Here is a 26,832-nt window from a genome sequence, read left to right on the forward strand (position 1 = left end):
CAGACTATCCTAAGGAAATAATTCAAAGTCGGCGGGGGGAAGGCGGTGGGGGTAGTCAACAGTGAAGAAACAGTTAAGTAATCTTCTCAACAGATTAAACAGCCATAAAAGTGGCAAATATAAAGGATATATAGGAACATACTCAATATTGAAAAGTGATAGCTATGAGGTCCTATACTTCCATTATGATGCCATGGATGAATTCAAGTACCAAAGAGGAATGTGGTGACCACAAGGAAGAACTTCAGATGAATGCATAATTATTCTAAGTTAGTGTAAAACTCTCGGAGAAGGCAATGGCACCCCACTCCAGTACTCTTGCCTGGAAAATCCCGTGGATGGAGGGGCCTGGTAGGCTGCAGTCCATGGGGTCGCTGGGAGTTGGACATGACTGAGCGACTTCCCTTTCACTTTTCACTTTCATGCATTGGAGAAGGAAATGGCAACCCACTCCAGTGTTCTTGCCTGGAGAATCCCAGGGATGGGGGAGCCTAGTGGGCTGCCATCTATGGGGTCACACAGAGTCAGACATGACTGAAGCGACTTAGCAGCAGCAGCAGCAGTGTAAAACTCTTCAGTATATTTTACACACGAGTAGATATTGCTAATTTTAAAGTTCTCATTTAAAAAAATTCACTCTCAGAAAGATCTGCCTGTAGCAAGAAAGAGTAATCAGCAATTAAGAACTGTACTTTTGTGTACATCTATATTCTCAAGACTAATTATTTCATTAAGAATGTCTTCCTCAAAAGTGAAACACCATGAGCAGAGGCAATAAGCCTTGCTTCCTGCTGTGAACCTCAAAATATAATGGTGAAATGGAATATAGAGATGCCATTCAAGAGTCTTAGGCAGAAAGGGGTTCTTAAAGAACAGTTGTAGAAAATGGATGTCAAAAGCACACTTCACGATTTTAAAATTTTTTCCTGATATAAACGACAACCAGGATTTACTTTGGGGGTTTTTCATGATTTAATTTTAAAATAGATATGGAGATCTCTTTTCCTCTCCCCACCTCCCGCCATGAAAACTAATTTGCTCTGATTCAAGACAGGGACATAGGAAGATCCTAAACTCACCTCCTCCCATAGACACACCAAACCTACAGCAATATATGAAACAAATTCCTCTGAAAAAAACCTGGCATAGCAACATCTTCACATAGGACAAATGAGAGGGGAAACTACATCATGGTGGGTAGGAAAGGCTGGGACAATGATCTCACCATAAACCCCAAATCCAGCATGGTGATACACAATTGGGAGGGAATCCAAAACCTGGAGCTTCTTTCTGAGGACCAAAGGGTTCATGCCCTACATCAGGCACTCCAACGTTTAAGACTGGCACCTGAGAAATAAACTCTCCAGACATCTGGTTTTGAAAAACCATGGGGCTCACACCCATGAGACCCAAGCAGCTGATACAAACTGAAGTTTGGCTCTTAAGGGCTCATATGCCATCTCCAAAATATACTAATAGTTCATGCAGCTCAATATATTAAAAAAAAAAAACACCCAATCCAAAAAAAAATGGGCAGAAGATCTAAATAGTCATTGCTCCAAAGAAGACATAAAGATGGCCAAGAGGCCCATGAAAAGATTCTCAACATCACTAATGATTAGAGAAATGCAAATCAAAACTACAAAGAGGAATCACCTCACACCAGTCAGAATGACCATCATCAAAAAGTCTATAAATAATAAATGCTAGAGAGGGTATGGAGTAAAGGGACCCTCCTATACTGTTGCTGGGAATATAAACTGGTACAGCCACTATGGAGAACAGTATGGAGGTTCCTTAAAAAACTAAAAATAGAGCTACCATATGATCCTGCAATCCCACTCCTGGACATATATCATATATCTGGAGAAACCATAATTCAAAAAGATATAAGCACCCCAATGTTCATTGCAGCACTATTTACAGTAGCCGAGACATAGAAACAACCGAAGTGCCCATAAATGATGAATGGATAAAGAAGATGTGGTACTATATATACAACGGAATATTATTCAACTATAACAAAGAATGAAATAATGCCATATGCAGCAACATAGATGGACCTAGAGATTGTCATACTGAGTGAAGAAGTCAGAGAACAACAAATATCACATGATATCACTTATATGTGGAATCTTAAAAAAAAGGGGAAGAAATAAACTTATCTACAAAACAGAAAGAGACACAGATGTAGAAAATAAATTTATGCTTACCAGGGGGTGGAGGGAAATAAACTGGAAGATTGGGATTGACATATACACACTATTATATACAAAATAGGTTAACTAATAAGGACCTACTGTATATTACAGGGAACTCTACTCAATACTCTGTAATAGCACCTATATAGGGGAAAAGTCTAAAAAAGAGGGGATATATATGTATGTATAACTGATTCACTTTGCTGTACACCTGAAACTAATACAACATTGCAAATCAACTATTCTCCAATAAAAATTAATTTAAAAAATCAAAACTACAATGAAGTATAACCTCACAACTGTCAGAATGACCATCATTAAAAAGTCTACAAATAACAAATGCTGGAGAGGGTGTGCAAAAATAGGAACCCTTCTACATGGTAGGAATGTAAACTGGTGCAGCCACTATGGAAACACTATGCAGATTCTTAAAAAATTGAAAATAGATTTACCACAAGATCCAGCAATTCCACTCCTGAGTATTTATCTGAAGAATGCTGCTGCTAAGTCACTTCAGTCGTGTCCTACTCTGTGTGACCCCATAGACGGCAGCCCACCAGGCTCCCCCATCCCTGGGATTCTCCAGGCAAGAACACTGGAGTGGGGTGCCATTGCCTTCTCCATATCTGAAGAATACAAAAACACTAATTCAAGCTATATGAACCCCTATGCTCACTGAAGCATCATTTACAACAGCCAAGATATGGAAGCAACCTAAGTGTTTATCAATAGATGAATCAATAAACAGGATGTGGTATATGTGTGTGCAGATACATATATATACATAATATATATAACATAGATATATATACATAATACACATATATTATATATATATCTCTCTCAGACATTAAAAAAGAATGAAATCTTGTCATTTGACCATTTGGGACAACATAGATGGACCCACAGGGTATTATGCTAAGTAAAAGAAGTCAGACAGAGAAAAACAAATACTGTACATGGAATCTAAAACACAGAACAATTGAACAAACATAACAAAATAGAAAAGAGTCATGGATTTAGAGAACAAACAGGTGGTTGCTGGAGGTAGGGAGTAGGGGGGAGGAGTGAAAAAGGTGAGGGAAATTAAGAGATACAAAATCCCAGCTACAAAATAAAGAAGTCATGGGATGAATTGTACAGTATGGGGAATATAGTCAATGATTATGCAATATCTTTGTATGGTGACAGATGGTAGCTAGACTTATCATGGTGATCATTTTGAAATGGACAGAAATATCAAATCACTATGCTGTATATCAAGAACTAACATAGTGTTGTAGGTCAATTATATTTCAACAAAGAAAGAAACAAATTCATAGAAAAAGAGATCAGATTTGTAGTTACTAGATGTGTGGGAGAAGGCAATGGCAACCCACTCCAGTACTCTCACCTGGAAAATCCCATGGGCGGAGGAGCCTGGTAGGCTGCAGTTCATGGGGTCGCTAAGAGTCGGACATGACTGAGCGACTTCACTTTCACTTTTCACTTTTCACTTTCATGCCTTGGAGAAGGAAATGGCAACCCACTCCAGTGTTCTTGCCTGGAGAATCCCAGGGACGGGGGAGCCTGGTGAGCTGCTGTCTATGGGGTTGCACAGAGTCGGACATGACTGACGTGACTTAGCAGCAGCAGCAGCAGATGTGAGGGGTAGGGGAAGAGGAATTGGTTGAAGGCAGTCAAAAGATACAAAGTTTTAGGAGGAGCCAAGATGGCGGAGGAGTAGGATGGGGAGAACACTTTCTCCCCCACAAATTCATCAAAAGAACATTTAAACGTCGAGTAAATTCCACAAAACAACTTCTGAATGCCGGCAGAGGACATCAGGCACCCAGAAAAGCAACCCAACTCTTCGAAAGGAGGTAGGAAAAAATATAAAAGACAAAAAAGAGACAAAAGAGGGAGGAACGGAGTTCCGTCCCGGGAAGGGAGTCTTAAAAAGAGAGAAGTTTCTGAACACCAGGAAACCTTCTCACTGACGAATCTGTGCCAAGCTTTGGAAGCACAGAGGGCAACATAAAAGGGAGAAAAAATAAATAAACAATTAAAAATCGCAGATTGCGAGCCCTACGGTAATTCTCCCAGTGGAGAAGCAGCGCAGACGCCTGCACACACCATTAGCAAGCGGGGGCTGGGCAGGGAAGTGCGGCGCGGGGTGCGTCGCTTAGAGTAAGAATCTGGCCCGAATGTCCTGAGTGCTATCTGAGCGAAATAATTTGGGCTAGCAAACCAGACTGTGGGATATCTACCACGCGAAAAGCCAGCCCTAACCTAAGACACCGCCAGGCCCCGGCTGCAGACCTTCCCCCTCCGGTGACAGGCAGCCAGAGCCGGAAGGGGGCAATTGCAGCCCCAGAGAGACACTATCTATAAAACTGTAAGCAGGCTTCTTTGGTAACTAAAACTTCTTGGGGGTCTGGACGGTCAACATCTGCCTGAGAAGGTGTGCCGGTTTTACACCCAGATAACCAAGTGGTGGGGAGGTGATAAGTCGCAGCATTGGCGCCCGCCAAACACCTCATCACCTGAGCTGCTAGGATCTGGGAAGAGCACAAAACTCAGGCCCAACCGAGTCTGCGCCTCTGGGGATTACCCAAGTGCCTGAACCTGAGCGGCTTGGACCTGGGAGGCCAGCCCAGGGCCGGCCTCTGATTGTTCCCGGCGGAACAACCTAGAGCCCGAGCAGTGTGGGCAGGGAGGCTACACGCGCCGTGAGCGGGGGCAGACCCAGTGTGGCTGAGGCACTGCGAGCGCACGCCAGTGTTATTTGTTTGCAGCATCCCTCCCTTCCTCCCTCCCCACAGCGCAACTGAACAAGTGAGCCTAAATTAAAAAAAAAAAAAAAAGTGTCCTCCACCGTCCCCTTTGTGTCAGGGCGGAAACCAGACACTGAAGAGACCAGCAAACAGAAGAAGCTATAACAGAGGGAAACGCCTTGGAAGCTACAGGCCATAGATTAAAACCCTGTGGTTACTACAGACTACATAGGAAGGGGCCTATAGATCTTGAGAAATATAAGTCAGACCAAGGAACTAGCCAAAAATGGACTGAACCCACAATACTCACAACAAAACCAGAGAAAGACCTAGATATATTTTTACTATTTTTACGATCAATCTTTCTTTCTTTTTTTTTTAAATTTTTTTTTTTAATTTTAAGTCCTCTATTGTCCTTTAATTTTCACTTTTATAAGCTATTACTTTGAAAAAAAAAAAAGACCCTATTTTTTTTCTTCTTCAGCAAACTTCATATATATATTTTATAATTTTTTGACCGTGTTTTGTTTTTTTTTTCTTTTTCTTCTTTTCTTTTACATTGTATTTTTGAAATTCCAAACTCTACTCTAGATTTTTAATTTTAGCCTTTTGGTATATGTTATCAATTTTGTACCTATAGTTCTTTTTATAATTTCTGTGACTTTTTTTTTTCCTCTGTTTCTTTCTCTTCTTCCTTTATATAACATCGTGTATCTGCAATTCCAAACTCTACTCAAGAGTTTTAATTTATGCTTTTTGGTATTTGATATCAATTTTGTACCTGTATTTTCTTTATAATTTTTGCGACATTGTTTTTGTTGGTTTGTTTGTTTTCTCTCTTTATTTTTCTTCTTCTTTTTTTTAACGTTGTATTTTTGAAATTCCAAACTCTACTCTAGATTTTTAATTTTTGCTTTTTGGTATTAGTTATCAATTTTGTACCTGTAGTTTCTTTATAATTTTCGCGACCTTGTTTGTTTTTCTTTGTTCGTTTTTTCTCTTTCTTTTCCTTCTTCTTTTCATTAACATCGTATTTTTGAAATTCCAAACTCTAGATTTTTAATTTTTGCTTTTATGTATTTGTTACCAATTTTGTACCTTTAAGAACCCAATCTTCAGGACCCATTTTTCACTAGGGAGCGAGATTACTGGCTTGACTGCTCTCTCTCCCTTTGGACTCTCCGTTTTCTCCACCAGGTCGCCTGTATCTCCTCCCTAACCCCTCTCTACTCTACCCAACTCTGTGAATTTCTGTGTGTTCCAGACGGTGGAGAACACTTAGGGAACTGATTACTGGCTGGATCTGTCTCCCTCCTTTTCATTTCCCCCTTTTATCCTTCTGGCCACCTCTGTCTCCTGCCTCCTTCTTCTCTTCTCTGTATAACTCCGTGAACATCTCTGAGCGGTCCAGTTGTGGAGTGCACATAAGGAAGTGACTACTGGCTAGCCCACTCTCTCCACTATTGATTCCACCTCATCCCATTTGGGTCACCTCTAACTCCCTCCTCCCTCTTCTCTTCTCCATGTAACGCTGTGAACCTCTCTGAGTGACCCTCACAGTAGAGAAACTTTTCATCTTTAACATAGCTGTTTTATCAATGGTGCTGTATAGAAGGAGAAATTTTGAAACTACTGTAAAAATAAGACCGATAACTGGAAGTAGGAGGCTTAAGTCCAAACCCTGACTCCAGGGAACTCCTGACTCCAAGCACATTAATTGACAGGAGCTCATCAAACGCCTCCATACCGACACTGAAACCAAGCACCACACAAGGGCCAACAAGTTCCAGGGCAAGACATACCAAGCAAATTCTCCAGCAACAAAGGAACACAGCCCTAAGCTTCAAGATACAGGCTGCCCAAAGTCACCCCAAAACCATAGACATCTCATAACTCATTACTGGACATTTCATTACACTCCAGAGAGAAGAAATACAGCTCCATCCACCAGAACATCGACACAAGCTTCCCTAACCAGGAAACCTTGACAAGCCACCTGTACAAACCCACACACAGCGAGGAAACGCCACAATAAAGAGAACTCCACAAACTGCCAGAATACAGAAAGGACACCCCAAACTCAGCAATTTAAACAAGATGAAGAGACAGAGGAATACCCAGCAGATAAAGGAACAGGATAAATGCCCACCAAACCAAACAAAAGAGGAAGAGATAGGGAATCTACCTGATAAAGAATTCCGAATAATGATAGTGAAATTGATCCAAAATCTTGAAATTAAAATGGAATCACAGATAAATAGCCTGGAGGCAAGGATTGAGAAGATGCAAGAAAGGTTTAACAAGGACTTAGAAGAAATAAAAAAGAGTCAATATATAATGAATAATGCAATAAGTGAAATTAAAGACACTCTGGAGGCAACAAATAGTAGAATAACAGAGGCAGAAGATAGGATTAGTGAATTAGAAGATAGAATGGTAGAAATAAATGAATCAGAGAGGATAAAAGAAAAACGAATTAAAAGAAATGAGGACAATCTCAGAGACCTCCAGGACAATATTAAATGCTACAACATTTGAATCATAGGGGTCCCAGAAGAAGAAGACAAAAAGAAAGACCATGAGAAAATACTTGAGGAGATAATAGTTGAAAACTTCCCTAAAATGGGGAAGGAAATAATCACCCAAGTCCAAGAAACCCAGAGAGTCCCAAACAGGATAAACCCAAGGCGAAACACCCCAAGACACATATTAATCAAATTAACAAAGATCAAACACAAAGAACAAATATTAAAAGCAGCAAGGGAAAAACAACAAATAACACACAAGGGAATACCCATAAGGGTAACAGCTGATCTTTCAATAGAAACTCTTCAAGCCAGGAGGGAATGGCAAGACATACTTAAAATGATGAAAGAAAATAACCTACAGCCCAGATTATTGTACCCAGCAAGGATCTCATTCAAGGATGAAGGAGAAATCAAAAGCTTTTCAGACAAGCAAAAGCTGAGAGAATTCTGCACCACCAAACCAGCTCTCCAACAAATACTAAAGGATATTCTCTAGACAGGAAACACAAAAACGGTATATAAATTCGAACCAAAAACAATAAAGTAAATGGCAACGGGGTCATACTTATCAGTAATTACCTTAAATGTAAATGGGTTGAATGCCCCAACCAAAGACAAAGACTGGCTGAATGGATACAAAAACAAGACCCCTACATATGTTGTCTACAAGAGACCCACCTCAAAACAGGGGACACATACAGACTGAAAGTGAAGGGCTGGAAAAAGATTTTCCATGCAAATAGGGACCAAAAGAAAGCAGGAGTAGTGCTACTCATATCAGATAAAATAGACTTTAAAACAAAGGCTGTGAAAAGAGACAAAGAAGGTCACTACATAATGATCAAAGGATCAATCCAAGAAGAAGATATAACAATTATAAATATATATGCACCCAACACGGGAGCACCGCAGTATGTAAGACAAATGCTAACAAGTATGAAAGGAGAAATTAACAATAACACAATAATAGTGGGAGACTTTAATACCCCACTCACACCTATGGATAGATCAACTAAACAGAAAATTAACAAGGAAACACAAACTTTAAACAATACAATAGACCAGTTAGACCTAATTGATATCTATAGGACATTTCACCCCAAAACAATGAATTTCACCTTTTTCTCAAGTGCACATGGAACCTTCTCCAGGATAGATCACATCCTGGGCCATAAAGCTAGCCTTGGTAAATTCAAAAAAATAGAAATCATTCCAAGCATCTTTTCTGACCACAATGCAGTAAGATTAGATGTCCATTACAGGAGAAAAACTATTAAAAATTGCAACATATGGAGGCTGAACAACACGCTGCTGAATAACCAACAAATCACAGAAGAAATCAAAAAAGAAATCAAAATTTGCATAGAAACGAATGAAAATGAAAACACAACAACCCAAAACCTGTGGGACACGGTAAAAGCAGTCCTAAGGGGAAAGTACATAGCAATACAGGCACACCTCAAGAAACAAGAAAAAAGTCAAATAAATAACCTAACTCTACACCTAAAGCAACTAGAAAAGGAAGAAATGAAGAACCCCAGGGTTAGTAGAAGGAAAGAAGTCTTAAAACTTAGAGCAGAAATAAATGCAAAAGAAACAAAAGAGATCATAGCAAAAATCAACAAAGCCAAAAGCTGGTTTTTTGAAAGGATAAATAAAATTGACAAACCATTAGCCAGACTCATCAAGAAACAAAGGGAGAAGAATCAAATCAATAAAATTAGAAATGAAAATGGAGAGATCACAACAGACGACACAGAAATACAAAGGATCATAAGAGAGTACTATCAACAATTATATGCCAATAAAATGGACAACGAGGAAGAAATGGACAAATTCTTAGAAAAGTACAACTTTCCAAAACTCGACCGGGAAGAAATAGAAAATCTTAACAGACCCATCACAAGCACGGAAACTGAAACTGTAATCAAAAATCTTCCAGCAAACAAAAGCCCAGGTCCAGACGGCTTCACAGCTGAATTCTACCAAAAATTTAGAGAAGAGCTAACACCTATCCTGCTCAAACTCTTCCAGAAAATTGCAGAAGATGGTAGACTTCCAAACTCATTCTATGAGGCCATCATCACCCTAATACCAAAACCTGACAAAGATCCCACAAAAAAAGAAAACTACAGGCCAATATCACTGATGAACACAGATGCAAAAATCCTTAACAAAATTCTAGCAATCAGAATCCAACAACACATTAAAAAGATCATACACCATGACCAAGTGGGCTTTATCCCAGAGATGCAAGGATTCTTCAATATCCACAAATCAATCAATATAATACACCACATTAACAAATTGAAAAATAAAAACCATATGATTATCTCAATAGATGCAGAGAAAGCCTTTGACAAAATTCAACATCCATTTATGATAAAAACTCTCCAGAAAGCAGGAATAGAAGGAACATACCTCAACATAATAAAAGCTATATATGACAAACCCACAGCAAACATTATCCTCAATGGTGAAAAATTGAAAGCATTTCCTCTAAAGTCAGGAACAAGACAAGGGTGCCCACTTTCACCATTACTATTCAACATAGTTTTGGAAGTTTTGGCCATAGCAATCAGAGCAGAAAAAGAAATAAAAGGAATCCAAATTGGAAAAGAAGAAGTAAAGCTCTCACTGTTTGCAGATGACATGATCCTCTACATAGAAAACCCTAAAGATTCCACCAGAAAATTACTAGAACTAATCAATGACTATAGTAAAGTTGCAGGATATAAAATCAACACACAGAAATCCCTTGCATTCCTATACACTAATAATGAGAAAACAGAAAGAGAAATTAAGGAAACAATTCCATTCACCATTGCAACGGAAAGAATAAAATACTTAGGAATATATCTACCTAAAGAAACTAAAGACCTATATATAGAAAACTATAAAACACTGGTGAAAGAAATCAAAGAGGACACTAACAGATGGAGAAATATACCATGTTCATGGATTGGAAGAATCAATATAGTGAAAATGAGTATACTACCCAAAGCAATCTATCGATTCAATGCAATCCCTATCAAGCTACCAACAGTATTCTTCACAGAGCTAGAACAAATAATTTCACAATTTGTATGGAAATACAAAAAACCTCGAATAGCCAAAGCGATCTTGAGAAAGAAGAATGGAACTGGAGGAATCAACCTCCCTGACTTCAGGCTCTACTACAAAGCCACAGTTACCAAGACAGTATGGTACTGGCACAAAGACAGAAATATAGATCAATGGAACAAAATAGAAAGACCAGAGATAAATCCACGCACATATGGACACCTTATCTTTGACAAAGGAGGCAAGAATATACTATGGATTAAAGACAATCTCTTTAACAAGTTGTGCTGGGAAATCTGGTCAACCACTTGTAAAAGAATGAAACTAGAACACTTTCTAACACCATACACAAAAATAAACTCAAAATGGATTAAAGATCTAAACGTAAGACCAGAAACTATAAAACTCCTAGAGGAGAACATTGGCAAAACACTCTCTGACATACATCACAGCAGGATCCTCTATGACCCACCTCCCAGAATATTGGAAATAAAAGCAAAAATAAACAAATGGGACCTAATTAAACTTAAAAGCTTCTGCACATCAAAGGAAACTATTAGCAAGGTGAAAAGACGGCCTTCAGAATGGGAGAAGATAATAGCAAATGAAGCAACTGACAAATAACTAATCTCGAGAATATACAAGCAACTCCTACAGCTCAACTCCAGAAAAATAAATGACCCAATCAAAAAATGGGCCAAAGAACTAAACAGACATTTCTCCAAAGAAGACATACAGATGGCTAACACACACATGAAAAGATGCTCAACATCACTCATTATCAGAGAAATGCAAATCAAAACCACTATGAGGTACCATTTCACACCAGTCAGAATGGCTGTGATCCAAAAGTCTACAAGTAATAAATGCTGGAGAGGGTGTGGAGAAAAGGGAACCCTCTTACACTGTTGGTGGGAATGCAAACTAGTACAGCCACTATGGGGAACAGTGTGGAGATTCCTTAAAAAACTGGAAATAGAACAGCCATATGACCCAGCAATCCCACTGCTGGGCATACACACTGAGGAAACCAGAAGGGAAAGAGACACGTGTACCCCAATGTTCATTGCAGCACTGTTTATAATAGCCAGGACATGGAAGCAACCTAGATGTTCATGAGCAGATGAATGGATAAGAAAGCTATGGTATATACACACAATGGAGTATTACTCAGCCATTAAAAAGAACACATTTGAATCAATTCTAATGAGGTGGATGAAACTGGAGCCTGTTATACAGACTGAAGTAAGCCAGAAAGAAAAACACCAATACAGTATACTAACGCATATATATGGAATTTAGAAAGATGGTAACAATAACCCTGTGTACGAAACAGCAAAAGAGACACTGATGTATAGAACAGTCTTATGGACTCTGTGGGAGAGGGAGAGGGTGGGAAGATTTGGGAGAATGGCATTGAAACATGTAAAATATCATGTATGAAACGAGTTGCCAGTCCAGGTTCAATGCACGATATTGGATGCTTGGGGCTGGTGCACTGGGACGACCCAGAGGGATGGTATGGGGAGGGAGGAGGGAGGAGGGTTCAGGATGGGGAACACATGTATACCTGTGGCGGATTCATTTTGATATTTGGCAAAACTAATACAATTATGTAAAGTTTAAAAATAAAATTTAAAAAAAAGATACAAAGTTTCAGTTATAAAATAAATAAGGATTAGGAATATAATATACAACATGGTAAGTGTAATTAATACTGTTGTACATTATATATGAAAGTTGTTAAGAGTAAATCCTAAAAGTTCTCAGCAGAAGAAAAAAATTTTCTATTTTGTTAATTTTGTATCTATATGAGATGATAAATGTTCATTGAACCCACTGTGGTCATCATTTCATGATGCATGAAAGTCAATAATTATGCTGTATACCTGAAACTTATACAGAGCTGTACGTCAGCTATACCTCAATAAAAAATCTGAATAAAACCGGAAAGGAAAAAATATATACACCCTCCAGAAAGATTTTAGGCTTGTTACTATGCTGCTGCTGCTAAGTCACTTCAGTCGTGTCTGACTCTGTGTGACCCCATAGACGGCAGCCCACCAGGCTCCTCTGTCCCTGGGATTCTCCAGGCAAGAATACTAGAGTGGGTTGCCATTTCCTTCTCCAATGCATGCATGCATGCTAAGTCGCTTCAGTCATGTCCAACTTTGTGCGACCCTATGGACAACAGCCCACCAGGCTCCTATGTCCATGGGATTCTCTAGGCAAGAATACTGGAGTGGGTTGCCATTTCCTTCTCCCCCTGTTACTATAGATATATGAAATTTATTACCAAAAAGTGGGCAGAAGATCTGAATAGACATTTTTCCAAAGAAGACATACAGAAGGCCAAAAAGTACATGAAAAGATGCTCAGTAGCACTAATCATCAGGGAAATGCAAATCAAAACCACAATGAGATACCATCTCACACCTGTTAGAATGACAATTATCAAAAACACAAGAAATAAAAAGTTTTAGGGAGGATGTGGAGAAAAGGGGACCCTGTGCACTGTTGATAGGAATATACATTGGTAGAGCCACTATGGAAAATGGTATGGAGGTTCCTAAAAAAATTAAAAATAGAATTACCATATGATCCAGAAATTCGACTTCTGGGTATTTATCCAAAGAAAATGAAAACACTTACTTGAAAAAAAAAAAACAAAAACCACATATACCATGTTCACTGCAGTGTCATTTATAGTAGCCAAATTATAAAAACAACCTAAGTGTCTGCTGATGTATAAATGGATAAAGAAAATGTGGTATATGCATACAATGGAATATTATTCAGTGATAAATAGAAAAAAATCCTGCTTTTTGTGACAACATGGATGGACTTTGAGGGCATTATGCTAAGTGAAATAAGTTAGACAAAGAGAAATACTGCATGCTCTCACTTACATGTGGAATCTTAAAAAAATAAAACACCAAGCTCATAGATACAGGGAATAGATTGGTGGTTTCCAGAGGCTGGGGGATAGAGATAAGAATGTGGGTGCACTGGGACGACCCAGAGGGATGGTATGAGGAGGGAGGAGGGAGGGGGGTTCAGGATGGGGAACACATGTATACCTGTGGCGGGTTCATTTTGATATTTGGCAAAACTAATACAATATTGTAAAGTTTAAAAATAAAAATAAAAAGAATCGGTGATTAAAAAAAAAAAAGAATGTGGGCAAAATGGGTGAAGGTGGTCAAAAGGTACAAATTTCCAGTTATGAAATAAATAAGTCATAGGGGTATGATGCACAGCATGGTGATTATAAATAGTAATACTATAGTCATTAGTATTTAAAAGTTGCTAAGTGAATAAACCTTAAAAGTTCTCATTGATTCCAAACATTTTCTATGTATGACAGATGTTAACTAGACTTATTATGGTAATCATTTGATAATATATACAAATATAGAGTCATTGTGCTGTACACCAGAAACTAATAAAATGTTGTATATCAATTACACTTCAATCTAAAACATTTTTTAAAGTAAAATAGATACAGAAACATTATTCCATAAGGGTATCTACTCTCTTTCATACACTATGTAATTCAAGAAGAACCATGTGCTTAGCACTATGAAGGATAGAAAATAGGCATAAGATGTGTGGTCCCTGTTCTCAAGAAGATTCCAAGTTAGGTGGAGAGACATGCTAAAAAAGAAAAAATCAGGAGGATACACACCTGAACTCAGTAAATGGCTCAGTTTAAGAGATTTAGAAAATACATGGAGCAGGGAGAACAGGAGCCCAAACACCCAGGTAAGTTTAGATCTTGATAAGGAAGTATGGCACTATTAAAGTTTTCTAATAAGATGAATGAAATGATCACATTTAAACCCCCTCAACTCCCCATCACTCCAACAATAAAATCTAAATTCCTTAGTAGAGCTTTTGAGACCATGGTAAGATCTGCCAGTTCCTTACATCTCTAACATCACTATTGCCACCTAGTGAAATCCCCCACCCGCTGCCGTGGTGAACTCCTCTGTGCTCTCTGAAGATGTCAAATTCCTTCCCCCTTCAGGATTTTTGAACATGCTGTCACTTCTGTTTGAAACACTTGATTATCCACCTCTTCTTTCATATCATTTCTTTCACAAAGCTCATCAAACCCGTAATTCCTTCTTTGTCTGCCATCTATTAACATATAACATCCACAAAAGCAGGGGCCCTTACCTGTCTTGTTCACCACTATGTCCCCAGCACCTAGCCCAGAGTCTAGCGCTGTGTAAGACAGAAAAAGAAGCTTCTGAAGAAGAATAAATAGGGAGGTTGTGATTAACTATAAAGCATGGAAAAGTGAAAGTGAAAGTCGCTCAGTCATGTCCGACTCTTTGTGACCCCATGGACTAATACACTCCATGGAATTCTCTAGGCCAGAATACTGGAGTGGGTAGCCTTTTCCTTCTGCAGGGGATCTTCCCAAGCCAGGGATTGAACCCAGGTCTCCCTCATTGCAGGCGGATTCTTTACCAGCTGAATTACCAGGGAAGCCCAAGAATACTGGAGTGGGTAGCCTATCCCTTCTCCAGCGGGTCTTCCCGACCCAGGAATCGAACTGGGGTCTCCTGCATTGCCGGCAGATTCTTTACCAACTGAGCTATCAGGGAAGTCCACAAAGCATGGAAGGGCTACGTTAAGAATTCATGCAAAATAAGCCAAGGAGATCAGAGATTAGAGATGAGGGTCAAAGAGAGAGAGAAATTCAGATGAATCAGTGGGTGGGGGAGGAAGTGCTAGATTCACTTTCTGGGGCATGAACCAACATGACATGCAAATGTTCAGAATATACATGAAGAGAGATTATGGCTAGAGACAGAGATTTGGGAGCTGTCAGCACTAAGGAGATAAATGAAGCCCTGGGACTAAATAAACTCTAAAAGGAAGAGTGCAGAAAGAAAGGACTGAAATGCTGAAGCTGGAACCCTCAATAAAGCCTAGAGTTAGGTGACAGGAAGAAGGAGGGAAACAAAAGAATTCACAATATGGCACAGGAAGAATGCCAATCATGCTAGAAGAATTTCACAGAATGGGTGTGGAGTAGTGTTTAACCAAGAAGCCAAGGAGGATGGAGACTAGGGAACAGCCGTTAGATTTTTGCAAGAGACCACTGAGAACCTTGCAAAGTCAGATATTAGTGACAGAAGCAATTTAAGTGGTGGAGAGTACCAACGGGCATAGATGTTTGTCAGCAATGGGACCATTTGGGATGACATTTCACTTTTGAAAGAAGCTGCTGGTAATATAAGACTCCCAGAAAAAGGTAGCCTGAGTCAAAGTGTTAGGTAATGAAGAAAACATTAGCCTGAAATCACTGCACTCAATCCATTCAACTGCACATTACACAAATAGAAAAGCCAGTAACTTACAAGGAGAGAAATCCAAAACAAGACACTGTGGGCAGAGATGGCATGCACACACAGCAATATGGGTGAAATTCACAAACAATCTGGAGAAAAAGAAATCTGACCTCAAAGAAGCCAGACATAGAAGAGTATATCTTGTATGATTCCTTAACCTACAATTCAAAAACAGGACAAGTTAACTGATGCTGTTAAAAGTCAGGATAGTGGTTGCCTTTGGGGAAGATGAGTGGAAAGAAGCCCAACAGAGGCTTTGGGTCCGTGGATTATGTACTTTTTATTAACATGGCTGTCAGTTACCCAGTGTGTTCAATGCTGTACACTTATGACGTGTGCATTTTTCTGCAGGCATATTTCAGTAAAAAGTTTAAAAACCTCAAAAGCAAACATGAGGAGGCTCATTAGACTAGAACAGTGAGACACTCTCAGGCCTTCTTAAAACCAAACTCATTTTTTAGTTCCCCAACCAGGAATGGAACTCAGGCTCCCTGTAGTAGAAGTGGAAGCGTGGAGTCCCAACCACTGGACCACCAAGGAATTTCCTAAATAGAACTGAGAGATGAGAGGAGGCCTGCACAGTCTTCTCTTTACTGAAGAGTTGAGAGCAGCAGGTACACAAAAAGGACAGAAAGAAGTCACCACCAAGATGCCCAGTTTCTCAGATAATGTTTGTCTGTGTCTTAAGGCTTTGATTTCTGACAAATTTTCATTGTTAATTTTTGCATATTTGTTGAACCTGGAGGGTTAAAAGCATAGGAAAATGCTTGAAATGTTCCAAACTGACCTACACAAATGATGTGACTTGAGCTAAAACCAGAACTTAAAAAGTGAGGCAGGTAGAGGTGGACCACTGCTTCCCTTGGGCTGGCAAGGCCATAAAGTTCTCCAAATTCATTATTTCTCCAATGGGATCATTTTAGAAACCATGCCATTTTTTCACCTGCTTTAAGCATTCATCTAAACAAGAATTTCCATCACATCTGAACCAAAATAACAATCCCAAATGAGTAATCCTGAGAAGTATCCATCTTGTTCCTCACCTATAATTGCTTATATTGACTTAATCTAATTTTACTAATTTAAAAGTTATTCAAATCAGTTAATTTTTTATGCCTGGAAGGAATTCAAAAGTGATTACACACAACCCTTACTGTGCTTTGGAACACATCCCTACTGTTTAAAAACATTCACAAGGGACGGTCTTGTAGCTAAGTACATAAGGTCCCGCCAGCTCCCCAGGCCTTGCAATCTTTTATCCCCAAAGCATAGAAATGAACATGATGACTTTGTTCCCTCTTCCTTCCATTAATTGTTAATTGATGCTTATTATATTAAGGCTATCTCCAAGTCTCTTTGGAGAATCCAAAATACACAAAATGTAATCCTGTGCTTACCAGTGAACAGGAAAAAAATCAAGACCATGATCATCGTGTACCCAAAGTACAAAATGATGCTTGCAATGTCTGTGATTTTAAGTTTGACGAAGAAGTAGTAGACTGCATAAGCAAAAAAATAAACAGCTGTAAAACTGCTGGTAAGAAAGGCTCTCCACCACCAATGATAATCCTGTGAGAAGAGGTAGAAAAAACAACTTTTTAGATGAAACTCTAACTATACATGGGTTAGTAATTATAAGAGGCAACATAAAATAGGCTCTATAGGATTATGGATTAAAAGAAATAAAAGAGGAAGTTTCATAAGAAATTTAATTTCATATGTACTGTCTGACTAATGTACATCCTGCTTGGGGCGCCCTCACAATGATAAACTCTTGGTTTCCAGGGGGACCATGTGTGCCCTCAGGGATTGTACTTCTAATATGCACATCCTTTCTCTCTAGACGCTGCCTCAGCCCTGGAAGGTTTTCACGTCAGCTTCAATTTACTGGCCAGAGTTGTGCTGGGCCTGAATTGATGCCTCAGTTCAGGTAAAAAAGGTTAGTAGAGAAATTTAAGATAGATCTTTTTTCCCCCTTACAGTTTTATTGAGATATAATTGATATACAGCACTAATTTTAAGGTGTACAATATAATGATTTGACTTAACATATCATGAAATGATTATCACAGTAATTTTACTGAACATCCATCATCTCATATAGATACAAAATTAAAGAAATAGAGAAAAATATATTTTTCCTTGTGATGAGAACTCTTAGGATTTACTATCTTAACAACGGTCATAAAGAGCACACAGCAATGTCAATTATATTTATCATGTTGTACATTACATCCCTAGTACTTGTTTATCCTATAACTGCAAGTTTGTACCTTTCAACCACCTTCATCCAATTCTCCCTCCCCCTAACCCTTGCCTCTGGTAACCACAAGTCTGATCTCTTTTTCTATAAGTTTGTTTGTCCAAGACAGACCTTTATGGTTAATGGGAATTATTTTAACTGGCTAAATTCATGACCCATGGAGGCATGACAGAGGTCAATAATCAGGTTAGTCTCACCCTGCCCGTGGGTCCTTCCTGATAATAAAATTACCATAAAAGCACCATGGTCAAGGGCCAAGGGGATAAACTGTACAGAAAAGAGTTAACATAGCAGGTCTGAGGTTGCCATCTTTAGAAAGGTCTGCTTACAAGGTTGACTCTTGGCTTAATACCTGGGAAGTTAGCATTTAATCATTCCCTGACTGATAAGACTGGTTTTCTATACCTAGACTGTACAAACTATGTGATCCATGGTGAATGCATGCTTTCCTTTAGAGTGTCTGGAAAGTTTAGAGTTGTTAGGCAGAGTGTGCCTGTGTGACTAGCTCCCAATAAAAACCTTGGCTATTGAGTCTCTTGTGGGCTTTCCTGGGCAGACACACTGCACATATACTACTGCATTTTTTACTGCTGCAGAAGGAGCATGCTGGGTGTGTTCCCTCATGAGGGAGAGAAAACACAGGAAGACTGCACATGGTTTTTTTTTTCCAGGTTCCATCTGTGTCTTTTCCCCTTACTAATCCTGTTGTGCATCCTTTTGCTGTAACAAACCTTAGCCAAGAAGATGTCTATATGCTGAGTCCCATGAGTCCTTCTAGTGAGTCACCAAATATGTGGGTGGTTTTGGGGGCACTCAAACCTTTCTAAGAAATATATGTGTATATCTATATCTATATCTATATATATCTTATGCCTATTAATGTTTTATTAATGATTGTTACAGAATTCCTGTGACAAAATGTATAATAGAATGAATGAGTACGTATAATACGTACATAATTATATATCTTTTACTTTTATTCCTATAGCTCAAGAAAAAAAATGCTCTAAGACATCATGTATATAATAATCATTCCCTAAACTCCTGTCACCTTTAGAAAGTCACATTAAATTACCAAAATAAGAGGGATCTAGAGGATTTAAGAAAATATGTTCACCACTAGCTCAGTTATTCAAAATGACATCAGGAAAAACTAAGGGTAGCATTGGGTAAAAAGAATTATATATGTCCATGGTAACCAAAGGGCAACAAAAAGGAAGAGAAAGGGCCTTTAGCAGCAACCTCAAGCCCATAAAATATAATCCTGGCCTAAGCTACAAGAAAATGTTAATTGTTAAAAAGAAAACATCATCGAATCAGATCTTTTATGTCAGAACTATCAAATCAGTTCCCTGTGTTTTCCTATGTTAACTGAATACTATACAGAAATTATAGTAACTAGCCAGACAGAAACTGCTTTCTCTTGAAAACTTTCTATCAAAGTAGCATTAACTTACTGATGAAAGAAATCAAAGAGGACACAAATAGATGGAGAAATATACCAAGTTCATGGATTGGAAGAATCAATACAGTGACAATGAGTATACTACCCAAAGCAATCTATAGATTCAATGCAATCCCTATCAAGCTACCAACAGTATTTTTCACAGAACTAGAACAAATAATTTCACAATTTGTATGGAAATACAAAAAACCTCGAATAGCCAAAGCAATCTTGAGAAAGAAGAATGGAACTGGAGGAATGAACCTGCCTGACTTCAGGCTCTACTACAAAGCCACAGTCATCAAGACAGTATGGTACTGGCACAAAGACAGAAATATAGATCAATGGAACAAAATAGAAAGCCCAAAGATAAAACCACGCACATATGGACACCTTATCTTTGACAAAGAAGGCAAGAATATACAATGGAGGAAAGACAATCTCTTTAACAAGTGGTGCTGGGAAAACTGGTCAACCACTTGTAAAAGAATGAAACTAGAACACTTTCTAACACCATACACAAAAATAAACTCAAAATGGATTAAAGATCTAAATGTAAGAGCAGAAACTATAAAACTCCTAGAGGAAAACACAGGCAAAACACTCTCTGACATAAATCAAAGCAGGATCCTCTATGACCCACCTCCCAGTGTATTGGAAATAAAAGCAAAAATAAACAAACAAAACCTAATTAAACTTAAAAGCTTTTGCACAATGAAGGAAACTATAAGCAAGGTGAAAAGACAGCCTTCAGAATGGGAGAAAATAATAGCAAATGAAACAACTGACAAAGAATTAATCTCAAAAATATACAAGCAACTCCTGAAGCTCAATTCCAGAAAAATAAATGACCCAATCAAAAAATGGGCCAAAGAACTAAACAGACATTTTTCCAAAGAAGACATACAGATGGCTAACACACACATGAAAAGATGCTCAACATCACTCATTATCTGAGAAATGCAAATCACAACCACTATGAGGTACCATTTCATGCCAGTCAGAATGGCTGCTATCCAAAAATCTACAAACAATAAATGCTAGAGAGGGTGTGGAGAAAAGGAAACCCTCTTACACTGTTGGTGGGAATGCAAACTAGTACAGCCACTATGGAGAACAGTGTGGAGATTCCTTAAAAAACTGGAAATAGAACAGCCATATGACCCAGCAATCCCACTGCTGGGCATACACACTGAGGAAACCAGAATTGAAAGAGACACGTGTACCCCAATGTTCATTGCAGCACTGTTTATAATAGCCAGGACATGGAAGCAACCTAGATGTTCATCAGCAGATGAATGGATAAGAAAGCTGTGGTACATATACACAATGGAGTATTACTCAGCCATTAAAAAGAATACATTTGAATCAGTTCTAATGAGGTGGATGAAACTGGAGCCTATTATACAGAGTGAAGTAAGCCAGAAAGAAAAACACCAATACAGTATACTAACGCATATATATGGAATTTAGAAAGATGGTAACAATAACGCTATATGCAAGACAGCAAAAGAGACACAGATGTATAGAACAGTCTTCTGGACTCTGGGAGAAGGCGAGGGTGGGAAGATCTGAGAGAATAGCATTGAAACATGTATATTATCATATATGAACAGATCTCCAGTCCAGGTTCGATGCATGATACAGGGTGCTCAGGGCTGGTGCACTGGGATGATCCAGAGGGATGGGACGGGGAGGGAGGTGGGTGGGGGGTTCAAGATAGGGAACACATGTAAACCCATGGCTGATTCATATCAATGTATGGCAAAAACCACTACAATATTGTAAAGTAATTAGCCTCCAACTAAAATAAATTAATTTTTTAAAAAAGCATTAACTTGATAGCTGCATCAAAATCAAAATGTGTCATTAGGAAAACACAATATAAAACTGATCTCAAGTTGTAGAAACCATGCAGTTAAGACTTAGTTTAATCCCTTTCTCAACAGACTTCTAATTCTAATAATGCAAGTTTAGAAAGCTTCAGATGTATTAGTTTCTTATGTCTTTACCTCGGAACACAAATGAAAATAACACAGCAGAATGGTAGCTTCAGAACAAGTAATCAGAAGAATTATAAAGACTAAGAAAAGGAAGCCAAACATGATGTACATCTGATGAGACCTGAAAAGAAAAATGACAATTTTAAAATAAGCTTTAACTTAAGGATACACACAGAGAGATCCATCTAACTCTAAACAGTAAACTGTCACACACTTTTCTCACCTTGAGATTTTCATTCCAGACTTCATCTATTCATGTAATATCATCAAATTCATGTAGTATCCATGTAGTATCAAATATATATGTATATTCCCTCACCTACACAGCTTCAGAATTTGGCCATATTCTCTCTCATCAGAAATAGTATTGCTACTCACCAATATTTGTCTGCTCCTATAATTTAGTTTTCACTTGAAACCCATCAATTTTCTCTATACACAGTTGAAAACATGTTTTCTCTTTAGAAACGCAAATGGCATGCTGCTGCTGCTGCTGCTGCTAAGTCGCTTCAGTCATGTCTGACTCTGTGCGACCCCATAGACGGCAGCCCACCAGGCTCCCCCGTCCCTGGGATTCTCCAGGCAAGAACACTGGAGTGGGCTGCCATTTCTTTCTCCAATGCATGAAAGTGAAAAGTGAAAGTGAAGTTGCTCAGTCGTATCTGACTCTTCGCGACCCTATGGACTGCAGCCTACCAGGCTCCTCTGTCCATGGGATTTTCCAGGCAAGAGTACTGGAGTGGGGTGCCATTGCCTTCTCCAACCAGCGACTATATTATACAACAGAAAACCACAGAATCAAATTTTGTCTTTGGAGGTCTATTAACAGGTAGCTTCTCCAAATTGGTCTTTATAGCACAACACACATAATTCTATTAAATCTACTTTCAAACATGCATCTTTAAAAATATCACTGTGTAGATTACATTTAGGCCAAACTTCAAAGGAATGAAGTAATTCCTTTCATTATTATAGAGCAAGCTGACTAAATTGGGATAAGAAATAGACATTTCAAAAAGCCTTCTGAAGAGAAGAAACTGGTGAACTGATCAATATTCCATTTTAAAACCTCATGTAAAATATACACCTGGAGGTGAGGATGAAGGATGGGGGTTGGGAAGAATCATCTCTAGAGTTCATAAATATATACAAAGTTGTACACAACAAGCATCCTGGTTTCTCATTGAAACAAAAATTAAATCATCTAAAGAATCTTGGCTCAAACAGTAAAGAATCTGCCTGCAATATGAGAGACCCAGGTTCAATCCCTGGGTCAGGAAGATCTCCTGAATAAGGGCATGGCAACCCACTCCAGTATTCTCGCCTGGAGAATTCCATGGACAGAGGAGCCTGGTGGGCCACAGCCCATGGGGTTGCAAAGAGAGTCGGACATGACTGAGCGACTAACGCTTCAAATAATCTTTTAGTTTTGCTTTAAAAATACTTTCCCATCAAAAACATCTGCAAAATTTGGTTACTATAATCTATTTTGCAGCATGTTAAATATTTAGTTGCTGACAAGGTAACAGATTTTACTGCTTATCTTTCAAACAACTTTGACACAGTGCTGTTTATAAAAGGTGGGCAATTAATGTCTATGATTAAACCTAATTTCCTAGTACATCAAAGCTTTGTCTAGAAGATTCTTTTGGGACAAAAGTGTTATAAACATGCACAATTGGTGACTGCATTTTATTTTATTGTGCATTTGCCCCATCTCCAAAAATCCCTCCAGAGTAAATCCCACTTGGCAACTCCCAAAACCAAAATGCTATCAAGATTCAGAAAGTAAGAAAAAAAAGGGACTTGGAGCAACTGAAATAGCTGTCACAAAGCAGGGGCACTAAAACTGTAGCAGTTTAATCAGAGAGCACTGGTTCTTACTTCACATGCATTTCTATATTGGTTATTGGTGCGTGTGTGCTCAGTTGTGTCCAGCTCTTTGTGACCCCATGGACTGTAGCCCACCAGGCTCCTCTGTCCATGAGGTTCTCCAGGCAAGAGTACTGGAGTGGGTTGCCATTTCCTCCTCCAGGGGATCTTCCTGACCCAGGAATCAAACCTGAGGTTCCTGCATCTCCTGCATTGGAAGGCGGATTCTTTACAACTGAGCTACCTGGGAAGCTCCATATTGGTTATTAGAATTCTTAAATTACAACAGATTAAAAGTAGCAGATAAAAAGAGGAAGGCTATAAGGAAAAGGCATCTGACAGCACAACTAACAGTTGACAGAAAGGAAGATAGAAAACCATGACTTATAGCTCAGTACAGATGAAGACCCCAAATCAGTGCTATTCACGTCATTTTTAGCAGAGAAAATAAATGAAATCTTGCATGGGAGGCCAGTATGGAAAACTGATACAAATCAAAGCTTCCCCTTCCATCTTTAGGTACCTCCCTCCAAGGGACACCCCCATTCAACCCCCTGCAAAGTCTCAGAGAAGTATGGTTTGAGACCAACTTTTCTAAGTCACCTGGAAAGGATTAAAAAGAGGCTATTAATTTTCAAAAAGGAAAGCTTTATAGACATTTCCATCCAAAAGTGGCTTTGAAATGTTGTAAATTAAGTCTTAGTTTCCTAGGAAATTCCTTCGGGTCAGATTGCTATTCCCTGGATAAAACAGGGTAGTACATGAAGTCTTACTATACCAGAATTCGACCTCGACATATAGGAAAATTAATTTATTAACAATTAATATTTTGGAGATTAAGAAGATATGAATACCTATGGCTGATTCATGTTGATGCTTGACAGAAAACAACACAATTCTGTAAAGCAATTATCCTTCAATTAAAAAATAAATAAGCTAAAAAGAAGATAATGATACTCACCAAATGCTGTTTAGAATAAAAAATAGTTGGATAAAAATACAACCAAAAGGTAAAACGCCACCGATGATGATACTAAAAAGTGGTCTTCTAATGAAATCCTGGTGAGGAATATGACGAGGAATCTGGTTTGTACCAACCGGATAGTCAAACTGCTCGAAAATAAATTAAGTGAAAATCAGAATGAAATAAAACTGAAGTAAATTTATACAGACAGCAACACAATACACAATCTTAAATCTGAACATTTTCAAGAGCAGTTATATGGGCAAAGGCTAGACCAGTGCTGTGCAACAGAAATACTATGATGCAAGCCACAAATGCAGTAAGTATCCAGTTTCTCAGTAGGTGCATTTTTAAAAGGTAGAATCAATTTATTGATATATGTTATTTGATCTAATGATCTAACATGCCCAAATAGTATCATTTACATTTGTGACCGATATAAAATTATTAATCAAGATATTTTACATTCTTCTTGTTGTTGCTGTTCTAAGTGGTTGAAAACCAGTGTGCATTTTACACTTACAGCACATAATTCAGACTAGCCACATTCCAAGTACTCAAAAACTATAGTTGTTGAGTGGCCACCATGTTAGATAGGACACAGGTAAACAATAAGGATGTTTATCTTTCCTTACACATTTCAAGGGAGATATTGGACAAAACTTACTAGTGACTGTTTCAATGTAAAATAATATATGACGTCAAAAAGTTCTCTCTTAGAATTTGTCTAATAATTTATCTCTGAAAATTTGTCAACAGTTTTCAGAAATTTTTCTTTTTCTGCTCTATGTGGAACTCCACTTCCTGTTTTGTCTTGTCTGACTTCTCCCATGCAAATTCATGCTATGTCCTCATAATACAACCCTTTTGTAGTATGGCCTCATTTAGTCTTTTTGGTACACTGTTCCTTTTCCCTATATGTTGAATAGGCTATCAAATATGTAAACTGGGTGAGAAGATACAAACTATTACACAGAGAATGGATACACAACAAGATCCTACTGTATAACACAGGGAACTATATTCAATATCCTGGGATAAACCATAACAAAAAAGAAAAAAAATCTGTCAACAGAACCCATTTCTTGGATTGTATCTTGGCTTTCTTCCCCCAACTATATAATCTCATCATTTTTCTGACTTTCTTAAAGTCAGCCTTCCTATAATATATCTTTTAAATTTTGCCCATCAGAGAGAGAGGGAAATATAAACAACCCATAAAATGTGAAATACATTAAAGAATGTCTTTTAAAGTGTTACTGTCTTTCATTTAAAGTTTGTAAAAATCTTTTATCCCTAAATGATTATTCTTTGTCATTTTCTCCAATGGTACATCTTCCATTTCCTGTATAGTCTATTCTCACTGAGGTATTATTTCAGACATCATTCAATGGTCAAAAGCAGTATTTTAAAAGTTTACCTTTTGGAAACTTCCAACGTATGCACCCAAAAATGTTAATGGCACTGAAATTCCAAACCACAATGCAAGGATTCCTACCAAGGTACCAAATGAGATAGCAGATGATGACCCTTCAATCCAAAGAATTAAATTCATGATAAAGATGTCAACAAAGACCACACTAGGGGAGAAAAACCATCAGAAAATGTTACGATTTCAGGAAAATGTTATAAACATACTTGATATGAATGTTAGAACATTAAACCCTAGAAGAATATTAAATCATTCTGTGTAAACCCAGTTATTGAGTTGGAGCTTAAACTCAATACCATATATATAACAAGATAGCAATTTATTACAGGACATAATTTCTACATCTCACTCATCTTTGCAGCTCCAGAGCCTAGCAGAAAATAAATAGGGTGTGGAATAATATACCATTGAAAAACAATATGCAATAGAGTAAACACAATTAAGAAAATACATATATTAAAAACAGATTTTAGAATACTAGACTGAAATGGGCTATATAAAGCCTCTTGTCAAACAAGTATTCATTTAAAACCAAGAGTTTTATGATTTCCTGTAAGAAAGTTCATTAAAAATTATCTTATACATACCTCTTTTTTTTTTCAGAGCCTTTCTAACAAAGATTCTGCCATACAATTTCTATTAATAGCTCTAAGTGGTGGGGGGAAATGTTTACTATCATGCAGACATTTTCAGCTTTTTTTTTTTTTTTTTGACCTTCAGTACAGGAGGTAGAGAAATCTTAAAAGCTGTTTCACATGTAGTGCAAACAGGGCTCAAAGTTATTAAAAATCCTTTTAAATTCCAGCATAGTGTAAGAAGCATTTTTGGGAATGGTGGCCAGTTTGATTTGTTTTTAAAGAGTGTATTTGCCAAAGCTGGGGGTGAGAGATGGTAGGAGTGGGAGTTTTGGGATTAGCAGATGCAAACTGGTATACACAGA

General features: G+C 38.1%; 1 protein-coding gene across 7 annotated transcripts in view; it reads right to left on the bottom strand.

Annotated features, from left to right (window-relative positions):
- Positions 1–26,832, bottom strand: part of LOC102396428 (transmembrane 9 superfamily member 2) — an 89,218-nt gene that overhangs the window by 8,547 nt on the left and 53,839 nt on the right. For 4 of the 7 annotated variants that reach the window (XM_044936669.2, XM_025276146.3, XM_025276148.3 and 1 more), the window contains 4 exons: positions 25,881–26,040; positions 24,458–24,606; positions 21,634–21,745; positions 17,312–17,483 (listed from right to left, as the gene is read on the bottom strand). In XM_044936669.2, coding sequence (XP_044792604.1) covers positions 17,312–17,483; positions 21,634–21,745; positions 24,458–24,606; positions 25,881–26,040 — 593 coding nt within the window. The remainder of the gene's footprint in view (positions 1–17,311; positions 17,484–21,633; positions 21,746–24,457; positions 24,607–25,880; positions 26,041–26,832) is intronic. The other 3 variants (XM_044936667.2, XM_025276147.3, XM_044936668.2) reach the window with 3 other exon arrangements.

The sequence above is a fragment of the Bubalus bubalis genome, chromosome X, assembly GCF_019923935.1.
Source record: "Bubalus bubalis isolate 160015118507 breed Murrah chromosome X, NDDB_SH_1, whole genome shotgun sequence".
NCBI lineage: Eukaryota > Metazoa > Chordata > Mammalia > Artiodactyla > Bovidae > Bubalus > Bubalus bubalis.